The sequence below is a fragment of the Drosophila simulans genome, chromosome X (genome assembly GCF_016746395.2).
Source record: "Drosophila simulans strain w501 chromosome X, Prin_Dsim_3.1, whole genome shotgun sequence".
Lineage (NCBI taxonomy): Eukaryota > Metazoa > Arthropoda > Insecta > Diptera > Drosophilidae > Drosophila > Drosophila simulans.
The window spans coordinates 14,342,273-14,365,532 of NC_052525.2; the positions used below are offsets into that span (position 1 = coordinate 14,342,273).

A 23,260-nucleotide genomic window follows, 5' to 3' on the forward strand; every position below is an offset into this window, starting at 1 on the left:
AATACACAAGAAGAAAATCCGAAACGCTAATGAAGCCAAACTAAATTTTAATTAAAAATGGTTTGCCGATTTCTTTAAACATTCTTAGCAGCTCTATAAAACTTTAATCAATGTGAAAACTGTAAAAAGCTTACGTTGACTTTTCAATGCTTATCGAAAGCATCGTTGTTTGTCTTTTGAGCGAGTGTGTCTTTATTTTTAACGATAAAGAGTGGAGCATTATACGTTTTAAATAATTGTTAGTAGTGTATAGAAATTTTCCAGTTTGTGAATCGGCATCATCATGATGAGAACCAGAATCGCAATCGAAGTGAGTTCATCGCTCATTTGAACTACTTTCTTCCAATTACTCTACATATTTTTCGATCCCTATCGCATTCTGGATGCAATTGGAATATTTCGATGAAGGACATATAAACAAATAACCATGATATAATATAATATTATTATTAAATATTTGTGTGATCTTTCTAAAATCAAAGTGAAGATTTAAAAAATTACAAAATTGTTTTTGAAATTTATAACATTTTAACTTTATATATAAATAAGTATTACGGATAGCATTGCTCGCCATTTAAGAGCTGCAGCCAAGTTAGATTGAAAAATAGTAACGTAACAGAAATTTCCTTGATAACACATTTAGATAACAAATGGCTTTGAAAACTGAGTCCCAAACTGCACAGTTTTTATCGCTCCGAAAAAGTCGTAACCAGATTAAACGAGTATTATAAAATCATTTATAGCACTTGGCTCGACACAAACACACATTAAGGCAGCAAACAAAACCAAAGCAGTTCAGCTTAATGAAAAACAGAAAAAAAAAAACAAAAATGCAGCTTAACAAAGTAATTAAAACGTGTGCCCAAAAAGGCGGCTAAAAATTAGAGACAATTATTTTTGGGGTGTTTCAGAATTCAGGTTAGCGCCACCTGGCGGTCAGAGCCCGCTGTTCATGGCCGTGCGAATAAATTGAACGGGGGCAGGGGGTTCGGCATTCGCTGCTGCCGCAATCAGACTGCCAACGGGCGCCAAATTTAAACCAGCACTTAGATCTATAAGGAAAAATGCCAGATCAATAAAAATATTTATGAAATTTCAAGCCTTGTAATTGTATCAAAAATGTATTCAAAGTTTAGGAACAAACTGGATTGAGTTTTAAGAGATAGTACAAATTTTGGAACAATACTTTCGGAAAATGTGGAATTAAGTTCATTCATGGAACTATATCTTTTAACGGTATCTATTCTAAAATTCTTAATAAGGTTGCAAACTGATGCAGGAAACAAGATCTTGTGCATTCCAAGAGATTTCTTGTATAGGATCAAACATGATTTGATTACATTTTTCGAAACATTTTAATACATACCCGATGGATCGTTGATGGGCAATTGATCATCACCAAAAACGGTTCTGCTGGCAGCTGCAGTTTCCGTTCCAGTTGGCGTTCCTGTTATCACATCCTCGGCGACGAAGAACTGTTGCGACCTGGCCAGGCTGGAGTCCAGCAGGAGCAGCAGCACCAGGAGTAGAATGCACTTGGGGGGCAGCTTCGGGAGCGTCATCTTGCGATCAGTGGCGGACGTGGAATGACCAGCTCAATCGCCGCGCACTCGCATGAAAAGTCTCGAAAACCTCTTCCGATTTGCGGCCCAAAGCAAAGCCATGGCCCACTGAGACACTCAAACTGGTAAAACTCGTAAGCTCGCGCTGCCATTTGCCATTTAGGTTCAGTGGCCGCTCATAAATTACGGGCCAAATCGATTGAGAACAATGCTTTCATATCATGAATGAAACTTATAGATACTCCTTGCCATGTTTCCATAATTACAAAAAAAAATATTTAAAAGAAATGTTAAAGGGAAAATAGTTAGATTAAAATTACTAATTAAAATAAAGGGAACAATTTGTGTAAAATTTTAAAATGGCTTGTAATATTGTTTTTTTTGAAAAAGTTATTTAATTTTTAAAGCTACTGTGCCACAAAACTAATATGCTCTCCACTCGAAACTATACCGGAATACAATATCATAAGTAATCACTACAAAATTGCGAAAGTTCCAAACGCTGGGTAGCATTATTACAAGTTCTCACACTTTAAAACAGAGAATATAGCATAAATGAAAAACTAAATGAATTGAATTGAAAATGGGAAACAAACAGCACCATGAGTCAAATGAATGCCAAGATCATTACCAAAGCAAATTAGCTGACCTGTGGAATGACAACAATGAATAGTTCTCCATTATATATGGTTAGTTCCAATTGATATATGGATTACTAATCGCATTGGCTGCATTCGTTGACTCCCAGGCAAAAAATTAAAAGGAAAAAATCCAATGCCATATGTGTGCAATTAGGCAGGCATGCATTTAATTTAATAGTTCTCGAAGGGCTTATCTAGGTTGCAAGATCGTTTTTCTATCATATCCATAATATAGTATACCTTCTCATGATTGCAAAAGTATAGTGTATATATTTATAAAGGTTCTCCTATTGCACGAGGCAAGCGTTTTTTGTGGCAAGCTTACTCTATACTATATGTAAATCAACGCAGCCACCATTCTATCTGTTTAAAAATTATTTTATTGGTTTAAATTAAAGTACAAAAGAAAAAATATCATGGTACCTAACCCCAGCCTCCATCTCTATAGTGGCGCCAGTCCTCCTTGATGATATCCGCTCCCCTTTCCGCCAGCATTAGAGTCGGAGCATTCGTATTCCCAGTTGGAATAGTGGGCATTATACTGGCATCGATGACCCGCAATCCCCGCATTCCTCTGACCCGCAGTCGGGGATCTACGACACCGGCGGGATCCGAAGCTGGTGCCATCTTGCATGTGCCCACCGGATGGTAGATCGTCTGCGAGTAGAATCTGGCCAAGCACTCCCAAAAGGCATCGCTGAGGTACTCCACCTCCGGGCAATTGCGCCACTCGTAGATGTTCATAGTGGCATTCAGGGATTGCATCACCGGAGTTTGGGTTAGACGATGGGCCAACTTCAGGCCCTCCACCATCACGGCCATGTCGTGCGGATCGTCATAGTAGTTGGCATGGATTAGGGGATGGACTTTAGGGTCTGCAGAGCGTATCTGTAGGAATCCCCTGGAGCGTGGTCGCATCAGCAGTGGAGCTATCACAAACGAGTCCTGGTAGATCACCGGCTCAAATGCCTCGGCATAGTTGTCCAATGTAATGGCAGCTCCTCTGCGACCAATCATTCCACCATCGGCTCCATAGCCATAGCTACCCATAAAGATCTGAACATCGGGCCAATCCAGTCGGGGATCCTGATAGCGAGTGCTGAAGAAGCCCATCACCTCACTCACTGGCATGGCGTAGAAGAAGCTATCTGATCCTTGAACGAAATCCTCCACCGCCTGTTCATTCATCATTTCGGGCACAATAAACGACAGATGACGATTTTGTCGACTGTCAAACGTGTAGATTGCACCCGAGGTGGAGATGTGATCCTGCAGATTGCCACCCACGCCGGGTAAATGCTGCAGCACCGGAATGCCTAGTGGTTCCAGTTGATTCCTCGGGCCCACACCACTGACCATCAGCAGCTGTGGACTAGCCAAGGATCCTGCGGACAGAATCACCTCCCGATTTGCTCTGACCGTGTGCTTCAGCAGACCGTATTCGAAGATCACTCCCATTGCTCGATGCGATTGCGGATCGATCACAATTCGCTCGACAAAGGCTTTGAGGACGATATCCAAATTAGGACGCTGCCAACTGCGTCGAATATATCCTTTGTTGGCACTGCAGCGCAATCCATCACGGAGGCTTCCATGCGGTGGAGCGAATCCTGTCTGAGAGCGACCATTGAAATCGCCATCGGGATGAACCATGCCCAGCTGCTGGGCAGCCCTCATGAAAATATCCAAAAGCGGCGAAGGAAATCTAGAAAAATGACTTTGAAAAATGCGATTTCACAGTTGTACTTGCAACTCACCTATATCTTTCAACGGAAATGGGACCTCCATGGCCATGGTACGGACTACGTTCGAATCCAGGCACCCTCATGTCCTCCAACTTGCGGAAATAGTGCAGAACATTGTCATAATTCCAGCCGGGATTTCCCAATTCCGCCCATTGATCGTAGTCCCGTCTATTTCCACGTATATACATCATCGCGTTGATGGAACTGCATCCTCCCAAGACTTTGGCCCTTGGCCAAAAGCAGCGTTGATCCTCCATGGCCAAACAGTATCGATCCGATGGTTCGGTAAGGTATTTCCAGTCCCACGGACTTCGCTGGAACACCGGATACAGTTGCGGCAAATCGATGAGAAGGGGCTCATCCCCTCCGGCCTCCAACAGAAGTACACTCCATTCCGGATTCTCCGAGAGTCTGGCGGCCAAAACACAACCCGCCGATCCGCCGCCAATGACTATAAAATCGTAAGATTCACGAAGATCTTCGATATGTATGGAGCGAACGCGATGCTGCTCATCCACAATATCCGGCCGCTGCTCCAGGATTCCCTTGTTCAGGAGCAGGATGATCATGGCCGAGGGGCCAAGGGTCAGCAGAAACCGCCACATGGCCACAAACGTGTTGATCGCCGACATCGTGAAAATACAACTGACTGAGTTTCGGCGCAACTATTTTTCTATACTCCAGCGAAACTGCTGATCCAGCTCAAGTCAATTTTGCTGATCCACCAAGATGCATTATTTCTGTGAGTGCATTGACCAATATGCAAAACACGGGCTTCTGCAATCCCAGTTACTCCAAGATAACACTGGCCTGCAAGAGAATATGGTAATTCAGAAATTATACCTTATGTTAATTAAAGTTTATTGTACTTTAAAATAAGTTATCTGCATTGTTTAAATTGGCTTATGTTCTCAATTGCGACTGAATCAGAATATAAGATGTATGTATAACAACTTGATACCAAACAATGGATATTATTTATAGAGCATTCTTATAGCTTTACTACAAGCACGACCATAAACAAATGGGCTCACCAAAACAAAACAGCATTCCAAAAATGAGAAAAAAAGCGGAAAATACGATAAGCGCGGAAGATCATAAAGAAACTCGTGTATTGAAGGCAACTGAGTTCGCATTTAAGCAATTAAAAAATGCTTGTTCATATCGTACATATGCACATTTAATTGGTCATTTACAATTGGTTCTAGACTTTAACCTTTTCTTCAAGATCTAAATATTACTAATAATAATTAAATTAAGTTTAGCATGTGCGCATTAAGTGATGGGAATTGATAGTTTCGATTAGCAGCTGAAAAGCCAATCATGTTTTTGTTTTGCCAAAACATTTTCCTTCATTTTCCGCTGGAAAATAAGCCGTTTTTGTTCATAACTATGGATATATGCGTCTGAATATGGAAAATAATATCTCAATTAATTAAATACGCAATCGACTGTCATCCCAATTTGAACACTTGAATTTTTTGCCTTTTTTCGCAAATTTTGATGATACAAAAAATGCGAAAATTTGGCGAAAAATTAATTTTACAAAATCCGTTTAAAAGTGAAAGGGGTGGTTAGTATTGGTTATAAGGAGTATAAAATGGTAATTCTTTTTGCTGTGAGACCATTTTTAGTCAAGTTATAGACAAAAAAGCCAACTTGAAAATTGAGCTTTTTGCCAAAAATAGTTTTCCAAATTTTTTGCGAAAAAAATAATCGCTATTTTGATCAAAACTTTGAAATTACTGACCCAAATAAGGAATGTCATACCTCGCTGAGTTCGTTGTTTAAATACCAATCGATTTGCATTCAAGTTTGAGAATTCTAAGATTTTTCAATTTTTCGCAAATTTTGATGATGGTACCCCTTACAAAAAATGCGAAAATTTGGCCAAAAATTAATTTTACAAAATCCGTTTAAAAGTGAAAGGGGTGGTTAGTATTGGTTATAAGGAGTATAAAATGGTAATTCTTTTTGCTGTGTGACCATTTTTAGTCAAGTTATAGACAAAAAAGTACTTAGTAAAGTCGTGCAAAAATTATTATTATTATTAACTATAAAAATATGGCATCCCATACCAACTACTAGTGCTAAAGCTTTATTTTTCCAGCAAAGATATGGTTTTCGTTTATTACAGAGATATCAACAAAACTTATTTTCAGTTCCTCTTAAAATTATAATACATATTATAAAAGATCAGCATTCCTGAACCACCTCATTATTCGCCTCCCGATCGTCGAGAATCATTTGTGCCCCTTTTTCACCAATCATCATGGCGGGTCCATTCGTATTGCCCGCTGGCAATTCCGGCATAATGCTGGCATCCACCACACGAAGACCCTTGACCCCATGAACCCTTAATCTTTCGTCCACCACGCCTCCGTCCTCCTCGGAATCCACCTCCTTCCTTGGAGCCATGCGACAAGTGCCCACGGAATGCCAGGCACCCACATAGAAATATCGGATGTAACACAACCAGTAGTCATCGGAATCGGCAGCTAATGTATCGCATTCGGAAAGGGGCGGCTTCCAAAGCCGTAGACCACATCGACGAAAAGGTCGGGTTTTGCTCAACTTTTGAATATATCGCACATAGCGAAGTAGCGTCTGCTGATCCTCTAGAGCCTCGCCATAGTGGTTTTCGATTTTTGCCTGATCAGCGGAATTTTTACTCAATAGACTGACTCTGCCATGTGAAAGGGGTCGCAACAGTGAGCCCATGATTTGTAGTAGATCTCCTTTCTGCAAAATATTCTGCTGAGCCTGAACCAACTCCGGCCGAAAGCCCAAGTAGCCAAAGCTTCCGGTACTTCCTTTGGGTAAAAGAGTGTGGGCCACCACATGCAGATCGGGTTCACCACGACTGCTGCTCGGCGAACTGGAATTGATGTAGCCCATCATGTAGAAGCCACTGGCCAAAGGACCCTTCTGATTTTCCAGAAGATACTGTGTGACAGATACAGGAGCATAGGGATTTTCTGTGGGATCCCGTGTACTGTTGACGGCACAATTTGAACCGAAGAGCAGAAACAACGGCATCATGCCATGATCTTGTAGATTTCGACCCACTGGAAGGTCCTGGTGCGTAGTTATGTTCCATCTTTGTAGCTCCTCCCGCGGCCCGATGCCCGAAAAAAGAAGCAACTTGGCGGAATTGAGGGTTCCTGCGCTCAGGATAACTTCCCCTGACGTTTTTGCCGTGTGTTCCACACCATTTACGGTATAGATCACACCAGTTGCTCGGGATCCCTCCGCATTTAGTTGTACCTTCTGAACTTGAGCGCCTCGTATTACCTTTAGGTTCGCTCTTCTATTCACTTGATCATTGGCCAAATACAAACGAGCACTGCTGGCCCTTCGTCCTTGGTTTACGGTCACCGGGACATGATGAGTGTAACCGAACGTAGCACCAGCTATCAATGGTTGTTTCATCCGGGGTACACCCAGTTCTGCGGAACCGGAGTATATTAGGTTGGCCAACTTCAAGTTCAGCTTATTCGGTTGAAGATAGGAGGGATTCAGACGTTGCTGCAGGCGGGAGAAGGTCTTCCGAACTTGCGTCCAATCCCAGCCGGTTGAATTCCAGCGTTTGAAGTTCTCCTGACTGCCGGGCACATAGATATTGCCATTGATGGCACCACCACCGCCCATCATGCGTCCATGCCACCAAACGCAGCCGTGCGTGGATTCCATTGCCTGGCAGCATTTCGGATTGGGCACTGCTTCCTCCAGGAACATGTACCGCTCGTCATGATGCAGTGCACCGGTTAGGCCAAAGATTTCCGATTCCAGCGGTGGTAGTTGTCCCTCCTCCAGCAGCAGGACCTTCACCTGGCACAGCTCACTCAATCGACTGGCCACAATGGACCCGGCACTTCCTGCACCCACCACTATATAGTCATAGCTCTCGATCTCCAAGCGATCCTCCGGCGGTTCGTGATGCAACGGCCAGGCGGTGTTGTTGGCCAGGGCGAGGCTGGATGCATTCAGAGCTATGGCCACGGATTGCATCAGCGAAATGCCTAGTCCACTGCTATCCACCGAAAAAAATTGGGCCACAACTGATGTACTTTCCCCTAAAAACAGAAGCAACAGTGGCAACAGGAATATCCGATTGAGGAGAAGGGTTCTGGTCTCCACTGTCCGCGGTTTGTGTACGCGCTGATCGCTCATTTTTAACTAATTTAACACTAATCAAGTAAGCGATCCGTTTGGTACGGCATTTCAGCCACAATTAAAAGAATATCGCGAACGATAACCATATCAACCAAAATATACGTATGCTCTGCCCGCTTTTATTTAATTTTTCGTGCTGCTTTCTGTTTGTCGGCCATAAAAATACGAAAGCAAACATATAATATTTCAAGCCCATATATATTTATAGCCCTGAGCTTGAGGCCCCGGCCAACAGGTGGCGCTGTTAAGACTGTTAACTAGTATAGCAGTTAATATTTCAGCGTAATGAAATGATCTTATACAAAAAGCTCTTGCCATCAGATTGTACATATATTGTGTATTTTAACAATATTAGTAACTTATCTTAGTTGATCCAATTATTGAATTTTTTCGTGTGTTATAAAAGCAATTATTGATAGCGTCAAAAGCTATAAAATAATAAACATTTTGATAAGTGAAATTTAGGCGATAAGTCCATATTCCCTGACCAATTTAACAAAAACCACGAAATGACCGTATTTTAATTTTTTATTGCGTTCACATTATATTAAAATAAATACAAGGGCATGCTTATAAGATACTTCAAAAAAAAAATACGGGACGATTCGAGTTTGATAAAATAATTTTGGATGGGTCATCAGCTTGGGCTTAATTTCTAAAACATATACACAACTCGCAGGCACTTAATCTTAACACTCACAGGCAATCAAACTCAGTTCAATCATTAAGACATTCACAATAACCAGATATTCAGTCATTCAACGGATAAAACACAGTTTACTGAGCTGATTTATTAATGAGTTCCTATAACTGCTAAGAAATCAGCTCTGGAAAACTATAGTTTATCTACTCTATAAAGTAAGTTTCGTTCAGACGATGGTGTTCTTGATCCAGAACTCCTTGATCATATCGCTGCCCTTCTCGGCGATCATAATCACTGGCGCATTCGTATTGGCGGACACCAACTTGGGCATAATACTGGCATCAATGACGCGCAGTCCTCGGATCCCGTAGACCCTCAGCTTGGCGTCCACCACTGCATCCTTGTCCCAGTAGGGGCCCATCTTGCAGGTGCCCACCGGGTGATAAATGGTGGACGTATACCGCCTGACCATACATTCCCAAAAGGCATCGGTGAAGAGGGGAACTTGCTCGCATCCCGGCCAGCGGATGCTCGAAATTCTGGACCCAAATCGCTGCATGGCTTTCGTTCGGGATAATGCCACCGCTATCTTCACGCCCTCGATCAGGGTCTTCATATCGAAGTCATCCGTCAGATAGTTGGGAAAGATATAGGGGTAATCGAAAGGATTTCCGCTCCTCAGGCGAATGCTTCCCACGCTGCGCGGTCTCAGCAACATGGGTATTATGCTCCAGGCATCTCGATTGTTGATCGGTTCGAAGACAGCTCTGTAGAAGGCATCAGTTAATCCATGAGCCTTCCGCAGTTGCGATCCGCCATCGGAATTCGTCGATCCGGATACAAAATGAAACTCAATATCTGGCCAATCCAGTGAGCTATTTGCATACTTGGTGTTCACGTAGGCCAATCCCTCCACTCCACCCAATATGGTCAATGGGCCTTGGCCAAATACAGCGTATTGCAGTACAGTTGACATGGTATGAAAACGATTCTCCACAATGGACACGGGTTGATTGACCAGAAAAGTCAGGCCGCCCAGACCAATGTGATCCTGCAGGTTTTCACCAACACTCAGTTCCTTGATGAGCGGTATTCGATGTTTGGCCAACTCCTTTCGTGGACCCACGCCACTGAGCATCAGCAGTTGCGGACTATTTACCGATCCACCGGATAGAACCACCTCCTTGGTGGCCCTAACATGGTAGAGTTTCTGATCCTTTACAAACTCCACTCCGAAGGCTAGTTTTGTCACGGGATCGATCATGATGCGAGTTACGTGTGAGTTCATGGAGATGTGCAAATTAGGACGTAATCTTGCAGGTCTTAAGAAGGCCTTGGACGTGGAGCACCGCGATCCGCGTCGTGTTGTGCCCTGGGCAATCATAAATCCGGTCATCTTTTCACCATTCAGATCCCGATTCTCGTAGCCCATCTCCACGCCGGCCTCCACAAAACTAGCCGCCAGCGGTGTGTGATATGGAGCCTCGCCAACTGTCAGATAACCACCAGTGGCATGATAGGGTGTATTGGCCAGATACTGATTAGTGTTATCCTCCGACTTCTTGAAGTAGTACAGAGCGTCGCGATACGACCAACTGGGGTTGCCCATAGCTTCCCAGTTGTCGTAGTCGTGCTTAGATCCTCGCAGATACAACATATAGTTGAGAACTGAGCTTCCGCCGAGAACCTTTCCTCTGGGCCAATTGCAGCGACCTCCTTGCATTGCTGAAACATAGTAGATGTATAGGAACTTAGTCATCGGCCTTTACTTATACTTTATAGAAATATATGTATTAAATTAAAGATCGTGTTCAAAATTAAGACGATCCCTTAGGCAGACGTACCCAAGCAAGATGTTCCCGATGGTTCCGTTTTGTACTGCCAGTCAATCTTGGACAGCTGCAGGTAGCCGGCCATCAAAGGGACGTCCGTGAGTTCCGTTTCATCGCCACCGGCTTCCAGCAAAAGCACGTTCCAGTTCTCCACCTCCGTCAATCGATTCGCCACCACGGCACCCGCCGATCCGGCACCTATCACTATAAAGTCATAATGGTCGAGAATGTCGTCGCCGCCCACATCACTGGGCTTTGATTCCGGATCGATGATCTCCTCGTACTGGAAATAGGCCACCGCTGCCATCAGCATCGGGATGAACCAACTGTTGCTGGTGGCCGCCGTTACCGCTCCTCCAATGGCCGAGGCGGCTCCAACGATCGCCGAGCTCATTTTCTGGGTCGGGATCCGCTTGGGATTCAGTTAGGGGGTGTCTACTTTATGTAAATATAGATATAGGTCGCTGATTTTAGATGCGACGTGGCTGCAATGACAATCATATTTTATTTTCGGTTAAAGAAGCAAGTTTTAAGGGAATAAAAACCGAAAAAAAAAGCGGACACATGACATGAAAAGTAGCATAGACATTTCGTATGTAATCGGGTTATAGGGTGCGATTTTCATACTCAATATTTTGATCACGATCGTATCGCTGTGATCGCGTCGATTTCGTAACTTGCATTTGTTGTGCATACATTTGGCTGGATTCCCTTAACTCTGTGAAGTATTACGATTCCAGATGATCGTGATCGATAAATCTAGTTGGCTAATGGGTAATGCAAACAGTCCCCCTATCGCTAAGAAGTAAATGGTTCTTTTGCTATGTGGTTTTATAAATGACTTCGTAACTTCGGGTTTGGTATATTCAATTCTTAGAAAAAGTGATCAACAAGTTGTTTGATACTGTATAGTACATTCCCTATCGTGATACGCTTTCTCACTACATGAATTTCTGTCTACATTACTACCTAAATACTTAATAATATATCCGAGTGATATTTTATCTGATTTTTTCAAAAATCTGTCGCATCACGTGTTGGAATGTAAATTAGTGGAATATGAAATGGATTGTTTTGAAGCGGGGAAGTGTGATGAATAGGGGGCCGCCCACATAAAAGTGAAATCTCCCAGTCTATTATAAAACTTCACTGGGCAGCGATACAAAAACAAAAACAATTGGAATAAACAAAACTGAAAAAAAGCAGCTGCTAGCAACTTTTCACTCCCGGTCGAGCCGCATGCAACAATTGTGATGCACACTCACAAATTCCCTAACACATTCACTCACACGTAGTCCTCTCACTTGCAACCAGTTTGCTTAGATACAGTGGTACTTCCCCTGGCACAAACTGCCCTTGGTAGTTCAAAATTGAACTGAATTAAAAATTATAGAAATATAATAATACAAGATAATATATTCAAAAAATATCTTTAAATACATGGATTGTTAAGAAAGCATTTTAGATTTATCAATTCTTTGCGTACTATCAGAAAATATGTAATGGCTATTTTCCTTAATAGCCTTATCAGTGAGAAAAAAGCTGAGAGAGAGGAAATGCGTTTTCTCTTGCCAATCTTTGCATAATCAAAGTATGGTAACTATTAGAGCCTGTTACTGATGTTGCGTTTTTTGTTGTTGTTTTAGTCAATGGCAATTACAAAACTTGTTGTTGTTCCTGCCTTATCTTGTTGTTGTTGTTGCAAACAGGTTGTAAGAGTTGAATGTGCTCACAGATCAAGTTCAAGGTATCAAAAAAAAAAGTCCACTGTAAAAAAAAACTAAAATGTAACATGAAAATATTCTGCTAAATAAATTAGCAAACGGTCGCCAAAGTGAAATGCGTAACAGTAAGTTAGCGGCATGAATCACATTTGTTGAAAGAAGAAAGCTTCTGCGTAGGCGTCGAAGAATAGGCTGTGCGTATTCCTTTTTGGAGCCCCGATTCTTGTTTGACTTTGATTTCTTTTTTGAATATGTACGTTTTTCGCGCTTGGCACACTTTATTTCGCTCTCTTCTCTCTCGCCTTGCTTTTTGTTTTTGTTTTACTCACTTGAGAAACGAAATAACAATTCTCGACTTCCCCAGCGCGATTTGTTTGTTTTTATATTTTTTTTTTGTGCGCACTTTCTTTCTTTTCTTTGGCTTTGCGCATGCGTGCGCACTTCCCAAGCGATTTTCGTCACAATTCCCTTGGCGGAGCTTCAAAAAACGACCTCGCGCTTAGAGGTTCGCTTGGTAACTGAAGAAAGAAATGCCGAAGAAACCGCTAGTGATGGTATGATGCTCTCTCCACCGCTCCGCTCTCCATCGAACTCCCATTCTCTTTTCACAACTCTTTTTTCCGAAGCTCATTGGAGAGTGCAGGTATGGTGCCCTTTTGGTCAGCGGGACCGTTACTTTTTTTGTCCACTCAAAATGGACAATGGAGCTATGAATATTACACTTCCTGTTTGGCTGGACATGTGTACATAGATATATCCATTCAGTTTCGGACTTTGTGACGTGTTTGCCGGCACGTAGCCAACACACATACCAACAAAAACACCCGGTTCGGCGAAATGCTTTCACTCTTACTGTTTGGACAGCAGACCAGCGCCAAAAGCTCCACGATCTACAAAAGGTGGCGTGCCTGGTGGCAACACCTTTTTGTGGGTCACTGTGCGTGTGACGTCACCCAAATGGGAGGGTTGGCAAAGGAAAAGTTTGGTCTATATACCAAAAAAAAACACATTTTCGATGATAATAAAAGATGCTAAATAATGGTTACTTCACTCTTCAAAGCTGCTTCAAACTTAATAAATTCAAGCAAAGCAAGTTACTGACTGTCAGACCTATCTACGTTTTAAGTAAAAAAGTTATACAATTACTTAGTCACTGAAATAAAAATTATTATATTTATTATTAATTATATATCTACTCTTCCAGGTGGCTGCTGTGGCTCGACCAAGAAGCGCACGATTGTGGGCGGCTGGGCGTGGGCGTGGTGGCTGGTAACCGATGTCCAGCGACTGTCCCTCAATGTGATGACCCTGAATCCGATGTGCGAGAACGTGGAGACGTCGCAGGGTGTTCCGCTGACGGTGACCGGAGTGGCCCAGTGCAAGATCATGAAGGTACGATCCCCAGCTATATAGCCAAGTACAGCCATTAACATATATGGCTATGTTCAACCGATCTTCGCTCGTTAGTGGTTATTCTGGCCACCCTTTTCTCTTCTGCACCCCCAAATCTGAGCGAAAGTGATTGAAGCTTGCCCGAATTTCAGTTTTTGACTTCAGTATGCAAGATTTGTTGGTTTGTTAACGCCCAAATATTCTTAGCCAATTAGAGTGCCGAAAGTAGCGAGTTGGTATCCTGCCTGCACCCGTTTATATATATTTATATATACATATACATACATGATCGATCCTTGTTAAACCTTTTTTAATCAAATGTTTGGCTCTTTGTTTTGTACATTTCCCGCCCGATTCCCAAGTAATCCAATCTCCATTCCCATCGAATGCATATTTAGCCTAGCAAGTGCTCTCAAATTGACCACCGCCAAGTAAGTTGCGATCACCCATCCCGGCGATCTTGTCACGTAGTCCTAGTTATAGCCGTAGAAAAAACCCACGTAGAGCTAGCTCATCGAACACCCCGCCTGTTTGTTCTCGTTTTCGGCACTCGTTACAAATTTATTACTCTCGGTTTTTATCAGTTTCCTCGTTAGTTTATACAAATTTTGGATTTCTTATGAAAATATTATATATTATTATGTTGAATTTGTAAAATAGGTTTTTATCTGGATTGCTGGCTGTGTTGGACAGTTCTGCGACTGAAGACCGACTTTTTACTTGACTTTTAAACAGATCCGTGTTCCGGACGATATCATGTATTATTTGCAATTCGATTTCACTCACATCAATTGATTCTGTTTTTCTTTGTCTATTAGTTAATCCTTCAACAGGTTTCTTTAACAAAAAATGTTTACGTTTTCCGTTTCCTGTTAAAATATGTACTCATAAGTTTTATGTGATCACTCGGAGGCGTAGTCATTCGATAATTAAATCATCTGTTTACTGGTTTTTTGGATCTTATGATCTACAACTCATACCTGTGAAATAACGATACTATCTAGCTTTAAAAAGTTTCAAATATTTGAATTCAAAATCTAGTAAGTCCATTTACTATTACCAATTGTCTTCAAAACTATTTTTCCATTCATGAATATCATATAAACACACTTCACTTGAATGATCACAAATTTTAGTAAATGCAGCATCTAAAAAGTGCACTTCACTTTCCAGTTGATCGCAATTCGAATCGTTTTAATGACTAATGAATTAAATCTTTTTCAAAATTTTGTTCCATTAATTAATTTCATTCGATTTTGCAGTCATCTTCGTATAAGCAAACCGATTATCATAATGACGAGGTATGTTTATGATTGCATTTATTTAATTTAACATCCTGGGTTCGATTCATGTTGGTTTTTTGTCCGTCTATCAAAAAATAAAAAATATATTTTCCATTTTTAATTGAACACCCTAACCTAACCACCCACACACACGCATCCACACACACACCTAGCGCAAAGTGATCATGATCCATACATTAATATTAAATGCATGTGCTTTCTTTCGGAATTTTTGCCTAAACTTGTTTGTTTTTGTTATGCATTTTGCGTTTATCGAAGCCATTCAATCATCATCATCAGAAGCTGAGGAGGAAGAAGAAGGAGAAAGAAAAGTACAGTCTGCAAAATAATAATACAAAGAAATTATCGAAAATTGAAACCTTGTTGATCTCTGTGTTCTACTCTCTTTTTTCTCTACTTTCTTTTCACCACCACCAAAAAAAATCGACTAAAACCCTGCCGACCGATCGTTCAACGTTCAACTCATCAACAAAAAAACCAAAACTAATCCGCAACTAACTGTAACTGCAAACGAAATCAACAATAATTACCAAAACAATCAATATAAACACACATACATGCATTCAACCAACAAATATCATTAAAATCTAAATTGTTCTACTCCAAAAACAAAATACCACAAAAAATACTGCTCCTCTACCGTTACTGCTACCGTTACTCTGCTCTGGTTGCTGCTGTTACCGTTATACTCCATGTATCGCTCTATATACCTCTATATTATAAATATATCTATATATTTATATATCTCTGTTGCTCTGTCCATGTGTGCATGTGCGTGTGTGTGGGTAAAAATACATTGCAAAAATATATATATCTACATAATGAATAAACAAAACAAATATCTGTGATCCAAACTGAAAAATATATACCAAATCAATCAATCGAACCTATAAAATGCCTTCACACACATGCACACCGACACGGGGACACTCACACAACGAACCCACACACACACAAACAAACTCACACACACACACACACGTACAGATGATGAATGTTTATTATTTCCATCATCAGGCCGACGAGCTTCTAGGCACTGCCAGTGAGCAATTCCTTGGAAAGAGCGTCAAGGAGATCAAGCAGACGATCCTGCAAACCCTCGAAGGACATTTGAGAGCCATATTGGGTAAGTACTGTCACTAAAACATTGCTAGGTTACCCTTTAAATCCTAATCCCGTGGTGTGAATGGATCGGGGTCACCACGACCTACAACATATCATATCATATCCAAATACAGTCGGATCATAGAGTATACCTTCCGGAAACTATAATTTTGGGAGATAGACCGGAAAAAGTCGATAGAAAATATAATTTCCCTTTCAGTATACATTTTGTGGGTCACCTTCGTGCACAGCCTACAAATAATATAATAATTAATTCATATATTATAATCTTTTCAGTAAGATTAATGCATACTTTTGGGCATCAAAATGAAAGAGCTTTTGTTCAATAATTTATTAATAAAACGCAAAGAATTAGCTCAGATATTTATTTTGTATTCGATTTTCATATTGTCCCATATCATTTCAAATATGTTTGTACACTAAGGGCTTATTAAACTTGTAATGAGTTATTTCCTTGATTTCATTTAATTATAGTTGGCATTGTTCTTGCGAGGCAGAACGACTTCTTCTGTATTTTTGAGCTAATTATCTCATTGTATATATTTTAATTCTGTTGCAATAGTCTATGGTCATTCTTAATTTTAATGCTTCATTCAGTAGCGATTTGATTCCAAATATTCCAATCTATCTAATCATTTAGATTCAGTTTTATGGCAAACAACTAAATTTGGTAATGGGCAACAAACTTTGAAACGAGTAACATGCACTGCGATCATCACTTCTTGTAATACATATCCATATGGGGCTGATCGAACATATTGATGGCATAGTCCAGTTCGTCCAGCTGTCGTTCGATTGCGATCTTTCGATTGCGCACGCGCAAAGTTGGCTCAGAAACGGGCATACGATTGTATTCCTCGACCAGCTTGCTATACTTTATGTGGGCATCCTGGAGAGCAGCCTGTCTCTCGTTGGGTGTCAACGGTGTGTAGCCTTCGATGGCAGTGGGCGCCTTCTCCTTCTCTCGCTCCTTGGGCCTTCGATCCTCCAAGTGGGTTGGTGGCGGCATTACCTCCATTAACTTCGACTTGCGACTGACTTGAGATCTCTTCGAAGCCGTGGTGCTTCTGGAGGCCACAGTAACGTTCGACTTGATGGTGGCATTCGAGCGCACACTCTCCTGGGAAACGGATCGCTTGGACTTGATGGTCTTTGTGGATGCACTGCTGCGAGCGCTCAAGGGTGCCTCGGGTTCGTTGTTCTCCTGGGCCTGTGTAGACTTTGCCTGGGAGCGACGAGACGCCTGTGATGCCTGAGATGCCCGGGATGCTCCAGACATGCGGGAGCATACCGAAATGCGATCGGCCTGATCACCTTCGCCATGTTTTGGTTGGATTTGGCCATCCGTTTCCGATTGTTGGCCCTGATGTGGAGCAACTGCTTGGCCGTGGTGACCCTCACCAGGCTGCGGCACCGCCTTTGCCTGGTCACCCTGATCAGATGGTGTATTAGTCGGATAGCCGTGATGGCAGGTGCAACCGGAGCAGCATTTCCTTTGCTTTTGCTGATCCTCCCAACCGCCCTGTAGGCGCTCCTGCTCCTTACGTTCCTCCGATTTACGCGTGGTCGAATCGCAACCACAGGAATTTGGTGGCATCCGGCGGCGCATCTCGTTGTGAAAGCCATACGGCTGGGCAAGACCGCCCCGCAGGCGGGGAGACTCATGGGCTCCGTGTAACTGGCGTGGACGACGTTGGACATTGTAGGCATGGGGACGCAACTTCTCCGTGTAGTGCAGGACCACTGGACGCCACAGGGGCACACGACGGGCATTGGCCGCAGCTATACACCTACCATTGGTCTCCATCCTGGACACATTTTGCTTGTTCTCCTGCAGAAAGTCACGACCTCCGCCATGTGATCGCCGTAGTTCGGACATTGTGTCCTTTGTGTCGTGTGTATATCGTTATATCAACTTGCAAATCGATGAAACTGGATTGAAAATATTTGTGTATTTATTATCACATAAAGAAAACGAGGGAATAGTGAAAATTGATCCGAAAGCTAGAGTGAGACGATTTTTTTTTTCGTGTACGTTCTGGTCGAAGTGGAAAATGAGACTGAACTATTCAGGATCGGGACATTGACATGTGTGGCGAATTTAAGGTCAAGGCCTACTTGGCAACTTACTTTTCTCTACATTTCATTATATCCTTGGTAGCTTCCAGCAATATCTAGCATTCTAAATAACGACTTTATTCCCATTTAAATGTCTGTCAATGTCTATAAGTAGTATTGAATAATAGGTGCAAAATATGAAGTGTGTTATGAATACATTATTATCAAGATGCGAGAGGTTTCTCGAATAACTCGGTGACTATCTCCAATTGTAATTATTATTGTTCGCGTTACAAGTGTACTACAATATCGAATGTACTTTTCTTTAATGTAGTAAACGATATAAGAGGCAAGTTTCCTATGATTCCTTCCAATCGAATAGCTCGCATTCTCAGCTATCCACAGTTCTATTTGCCTAGACATGTCCACGACCTTGATGGCCAATCTACAGCTTTTAATTAAACATAACTCGAGCCGAGGGTTTATGGGCCCATCGAACCCAAGTCGTTATACATGGCTCACTATAGTTTAGTCTATAGTATGTTTACGAGACGCTCGAGACCTCAAGGCGGTTTCCATTTGGCGGCGCGATTACAATTTCATTTTGCGAGCCGGTACCCGGCCGATTCCAGTACCGATTCCCATGCCCCTGCTTTTATACCCATACCTATGTACATATAACCATTCCGAATCCAAGTCCGAGTCTCCGGGCGATTTGAGCTGCCTGTCAGTTAGTTGTAAGCGCATCGCGAAACGCTTTGGTTGTCGCTTTGTTTTTCAATCGCGTGTGAACAGTCGGAGTCTAGAAGTTAGACAAATAATATCAATAATTATTTGGAGCGCCCATCTTCAAGGAAAATGACTCCGATTATTTCCCGCTCGTACCCCTTTTTTCTTGTTAATAAGTGACGTCACGGTGGCATAGAGCTCTTATCAACGCCAGCGATAAGAATGCGACAAATGACGTCAAAAACAGTAGAGAACACGAAATGATTTAATTAAAAGCCAGCAAGATAGATGGTTAGATAGCGGTTTGTGGAACCGTTGCGCGAACAGAGATAGCAATCCAATAAGTAGACCCCCGTTTGGTGGCCATTGGAACAGTTGTTCGACGACATGTCCGCCGTTTGGATGGGCGTCTTTAAGGTGGCCCTGATAGTGGGCGTTACCTCGCTGGTGGTCAGGCGGTAAGGTCATCGATTGTGGTGGTGAGGTGGTGAGAGCCACCCCAAAAAAAAAAATCCATTTCCCTTGGCACAACGAAAATATCATAGACCCCCATTCCATGACGGTCATTTAGTCGGCTCATTATCAATATCAACATGGTTGCTATCTGTGGCAAGCCAACACCGTGTTTGCAAGTGTTTAACTCATGTGTATTTGTTTATCAACAAGTTGAAAGCACAGTGTATCTATTTCCTAAAATATCATTCGCGAAAAGTGGCGATTTGTCCTTAGACGAAAAGTACGTGACCTGATATTCGCCATTCCAAGGCTTCTACAATTTAATTCCGTTATGAGAACGTGATTTGTTTATTGCATATCAAGTCGCATGTCTGATTAAAGACTTGAGTTACTTTTATGGAATTTTTGATGATTGCTTTATTGATTTAGTGCAACACCAGATTCAAAGTCAAATCGAAAATACCGAATTAAAGTTCTCTCATTCAACGGAACACTAAGTAGCCACTTGTTTTCTGTGTATAATATGTATGTACCTTCCGCCATGACAACACCCATTTAATATTCGATTACTTTGCTTGTGACCTTGCAGGAACGCTTACAGTAGAAGAGGTGTACAAGGACCGCGACCAGTTCGCTGCTTTGGTGCGCGAGGTGGCCGCACCGGACGTGGGTCGCATGGGCATCGAGATTCTCTCGTTTACCATCAAGGACGTCTACGATGATGTGCAGTACCTGGCCTCGTTGGGCAAGGCCCAGACCGCCGTGGTCAAGCGGGATGCCGACGCCGGCGTGGCGGAGGCCAATCGAGATGCCGGAATCCGTGAGGCGGAGTGCGAGAAGAGCGCCATGGACGTGAAATACTCGACGGACACGAAGATCGAGGACAACACCAGGATGTACAAGCTGCAGAAGGCCAATTTCGATCAGGAGATCAACACGGCCAAGGCCGAATCGCAGCTGGCCTACGAGCTGCAGGCAGCCAAGATCCGCCAGCGCATCCGTAACGAGGAGATCCAGATCGAGGTGGTGGAGCGACGCAAGCAGATCGAGATCGAGTCGCAGGAGGTGCAGCGCAAGGATCGCGAGCTCACTGGCACAGTCAAGCTGCCCGCCGAGGCCGAGGCCTTCCGCCTCCAGACCCTGGCGCAGGCCAAGCAGTAAGTATCTCAAGCCATAAAACTCTTCAGCTTTAGATATTTCAATTGAAATGTTATATAATAATTCGGAACTAGCATGGTCCATCTGTTATTGAACCATATATAACCGCCTTATCTAGCAAACGAAAATATAATCGTTATGGGAACTTTAGCAGAAACGTTGCAGCTTTGACATATTATAGTACCGTGTATGTGGGATGTATCTACATGTAGATAAACGCAGTTTCAGCACGAATGACTACAGTCAACATGTAATAAATAATAATATATCAATTGTGCTAGGGAAGTTTTATTACAGAAACAGTTCTGTGGTCTTATGTAATATGTAGATATCAGTTCTAGTATGGGAAATGCAATTAGATACTTTTACCCAAACCTATACTAAAAACCGCGTTTAACCTTTACAGATGTCAGACCATCGAGGGTGCCCGTGCCGAGGCGGAGCGCATACGCAAGATCGGATCGGCGGAGGCCCATGCCATTGAGTTGGTGGGCAAGGCGGAGGCGGAACGCATGCGGATGAAGGCCCATGTGTACAAGCAGTACGGCGATGCAGCAATCATGAACATTGTACTCGAATCGCTGCCCAAGGTTAGTGTTCAATATGCCTTCAATTTGGAATTGCGCATACAAGCCTTTGAAATCCGTTACAGATTGCCGCTGAGGTGGCTGCACCACTGGCCAAAACCGATGAGATTGTCCTGATTGGCGGCAACGATAATATAACCAACGACGTGACCCGCTTGGTGGCCCAGCTACCGCCATCGATCAACGCCCTGACCGGAGTGGATCTGTCCAAGGTTCTGTCCAAGATACCGGGGGCCAAGGCGTGAAACCTAATGGAATGGGATATCCAGGAAATGGCAATGACAACGTAACGCAGCGCAAAGGAATTGTAACCGATACAAAAACCAGATAAGGATAGACAACCGAATTGAGAAAGAGACGACAGGAAGCGACAAAACAAGATGGCGATAGTTTGCTAGGGAGGGGACGTGCATTTGTTAGAGAGAGAAAGAGGGAAACAGCGAAACGAACTTGAAAGACTCAAGTTTCGAAATGAAATCGAACGTAGCTAAATGTACTCCGATATTATAATATATTTATATATAATATATATATATAAATATATATATATTTGTATATGTATATGCACACATGCAATACACACATACACTCGTCTCGTCTGTGTGGTGTGCTAGTGTGTGTGTGTGATGTTTGGCGGCGTAACAATCAAAAACAGAACACAAAAACAACCAACGTTAATCTCAGCTAAAGTTATGCATTTCGTACGCAACATTTTGTGGCCTTTTCTCTCGAAAACGAAAAACCGATAACGATAACAAGAAATCAACGTGAAATTTGTATAACTTTAAAACGAAAACCATTTAAACAGAGTGTTAGCTATTTATTTACTATGCTATATATACTATATACATGCAGACTTGCTATACACAAAGAGCTCTTTCATTAAACACATAGAATTATATACCAGACAGTGTTGTACAGGCATATATGTATCATTTTACAGTGCTGTAGAGATCTGTATAAGTAGTCTCTCTCCATCTCCTTCTTATACAATTTCTATCTGCTTATGGAATTTCCATCTGTCCAAACTACAACTACTGCCTATCGTCTAAAGTCAAAACTTTAAGCTAGTAAGCCAAATGGAAAGAGAGGGAGATTGCTTTTCGAGGCGGCAGATCGAGCTACTAACCACAAAAAGCTTACATACTTCCAGTCAAATAAATTATCCATTATTTTGTTTTTAATATATAACCAACTATTTATTTGTTGATTCGTGCCTGTTTCTTTTTATTTAATTTTGTTAAACGATTACTTTTTACGGAATTGTGCCATATAGGGTGCAAATTATAAAATGTTTGTCGGTTATTGACGTTTTATATTTGTTTATTTTTGATTATTATACCAAATGATGCTTTGCTCGATCAATTTTTTATGGCATATTGCGAAATAGTCGTATATTACTTTACAACACTGTTTTTTCGGCAATTGGCGCTGTTTCAAACCCCACACACACACTAACCAACACAAATGAGTTTGAATTTATGCATTATTTTCAGTGCGCAAGAAGAAATTAAGCTTAATTTCTTGATATACAAAGCGTTTATGTAATTATGTTTGTCTCGTTTAATCATCTTTTAATGTTTATTATTTATGTAACAACACATATTGAACTACGAATATGCATTTACAATTTTTGTACTTTATTCTTATTCATTTTTTTTAGTTTATAGCAAAAGGAAAGAAAAAATAAAGAAAATAATTGAAAAAAACTACTAATTTTGTTATACACTAACGTCTAACTGGAATTAAATAGTTAAGCAATTAATTCAACGCTTTCATTTCGATAGAGTAATTAACCCTAATTTTTATAAGCACTTCTACCAATCACATACACACACAGATACACCCATTAGACACAGGACACTCACCCATACATTTTTTTCTATTGTATATTAAGTCCGAGTAATTTTAATTATAATGCAGTCTGATGGAGAAAGCAAGAGAACAAGAACAACAACCAACCGAAGAACTAAAGAACTAAAAGCTAAACCTAAATCAAATGTAAAATTTTGTGTATTTTGTCGTAAATAAATAAATTAAAAAATACTTATATTGATTGATATTGAAATAATGTGATTTAAAACTTTACCAGCTCGCCTAATTGTACATGTGTATGTATATTTTATTG

The 23,260-nt window shown here is 41.7% G+C and overlaps 6 protein-coding genes across 11 annotated transcripts in view; 1 reads left to right on the forward strand and 5 right to left on the reverse strand.

The window, feature by feature from the left end:
* The window catches only part of LOC6725966 (flotillin-2), a 101,242-nt gene extending 78,064 nt beyond the window's left edge, over positions 1-23,178 (forward strand). For 2 of the 6 annotated variants that reach the window (XM_044923638.1, XM_044923639.1), the window contains exons 3-8: positions 13,528-13,715; positions 14,978-15,016; positions 16,007-16,145; positions 19,977-20,544; positions 20,952-21,135; positions 21,198-23,178. In XM_044923638.1, the coding sequence (XP_044779573.1) occupies positions 13,528-13,715; positions 14,978-15,016; positions 16,007-16,145; positions 19,977-20,544; positions 20,952-21,135; positions 21,198-21,377 (1,298 nt within the window). In that variant the 3' untranslated portion in view covers positions 21,378-23,178. Of the gene's footprint in view, positions 1-13,527; positions 13,716-14,977; positions 15,017-16,006; positions 16,146-18,944; positions 19,390-19,976; positions 20,545-20,951; positions 21,136-21,197 lie in introns of those variants that run through there. The other 4 variants (XM_016173910.2, XM_016173912.2, XM_016173913.2 and 1 more) reach the window with 4 other exon arrangements.
* Positions 423-1,608, reverse strand: LOC6740133. The gene is made up of 2 exons (XM_002076980.4): positions 1,367-1,608; positions 423-1,052 (listed from the first exon to the last, which is right to left on the reverse strand). Exons 1-2 carry the CDS (start codon positions 1,560-1,562, stop codon positions 937-939), a joined length of 312 nt encoding a protein of 103 aa, XP_002077016.1. The 5' UTR covers positions 1,563-1,608; the 3' UTR covers positions 423-936.
* LOC6731836 (glucose dehydrogenase [FAD, quinone]) lies at positions 2,566-4,607 on the reverse strand. The gene is made up of 2 exons (XM_002078935.4): positions 3,961-4,607; positions 2,566-3,908 (listed from the first exon to the last, which is right to left on the reverse strand). The coding sequence occupies exons 1-2, from the start codon at positions 4,578-4,580 to the stop codon at positions 2,627-2,629; spliced, it is 1,902 nt and encodes a 633-aa protein (XP_002078971.1). The 5' UTR covers positions 4,581-4,607; the 3' UTR covers positions 2,566-2,626.
* Positions 5,990-8,220, reverse strand: LOC27209265 (glucose dehydrogenase [FAD, quinone]). Its single transcript, XM_016184723.3, has one exon. The coding sequence runs from the start codon at positions 8,119-8,121 to the stop codon at positions 6,145-6,147; it is 1,977 nt and encodes a 658-aa protein (XP_016039334.1). The 5' UTR covers positions 8,122-8,220; the 3' UTR covers positions 5,990-6,144.
* LOC6725972 (glucose dehydrogenase [FAD, quinone]) lies at positions 8,800-12,854 on the reverse strand. The gene is made up of 3 exons (XM_039297247.2): positions 12,653-12,854; positions 10,612-11,084; positions 8,800-10,492 (listed from the first exon to the last, which is right to left on the reverse strand). The coding sequence occupies exons 2-3, from the start codon at positions 10,991-10,993 to the stop codon at positions 8,994-8,996; spliced, it is 1,881 nt and encodes a 626-aa protein (XP_039153181.1). The 5' UTR covers positions 10,994-11,084; positions 12,653-12,854; the 3' UTR covers positions 8,800-8,993.
* Positions 16,496-18,211, reverse strand: LOC6725973. Its single transcript, XM_002106920.4, has one exon. It carries the CDS (start codon positions 18,021-18,023, stop codon positions 16,860-16,862), a length of 1,164 nt encoding a protein of 387 aa, XP_002106956.1. The 5' UTR covers positions 18,024-18,211; the 3' UTR covers positions 16,496-16,859.
* Positions 23,179-23,260: the final 82 nt, after the last annotated feature.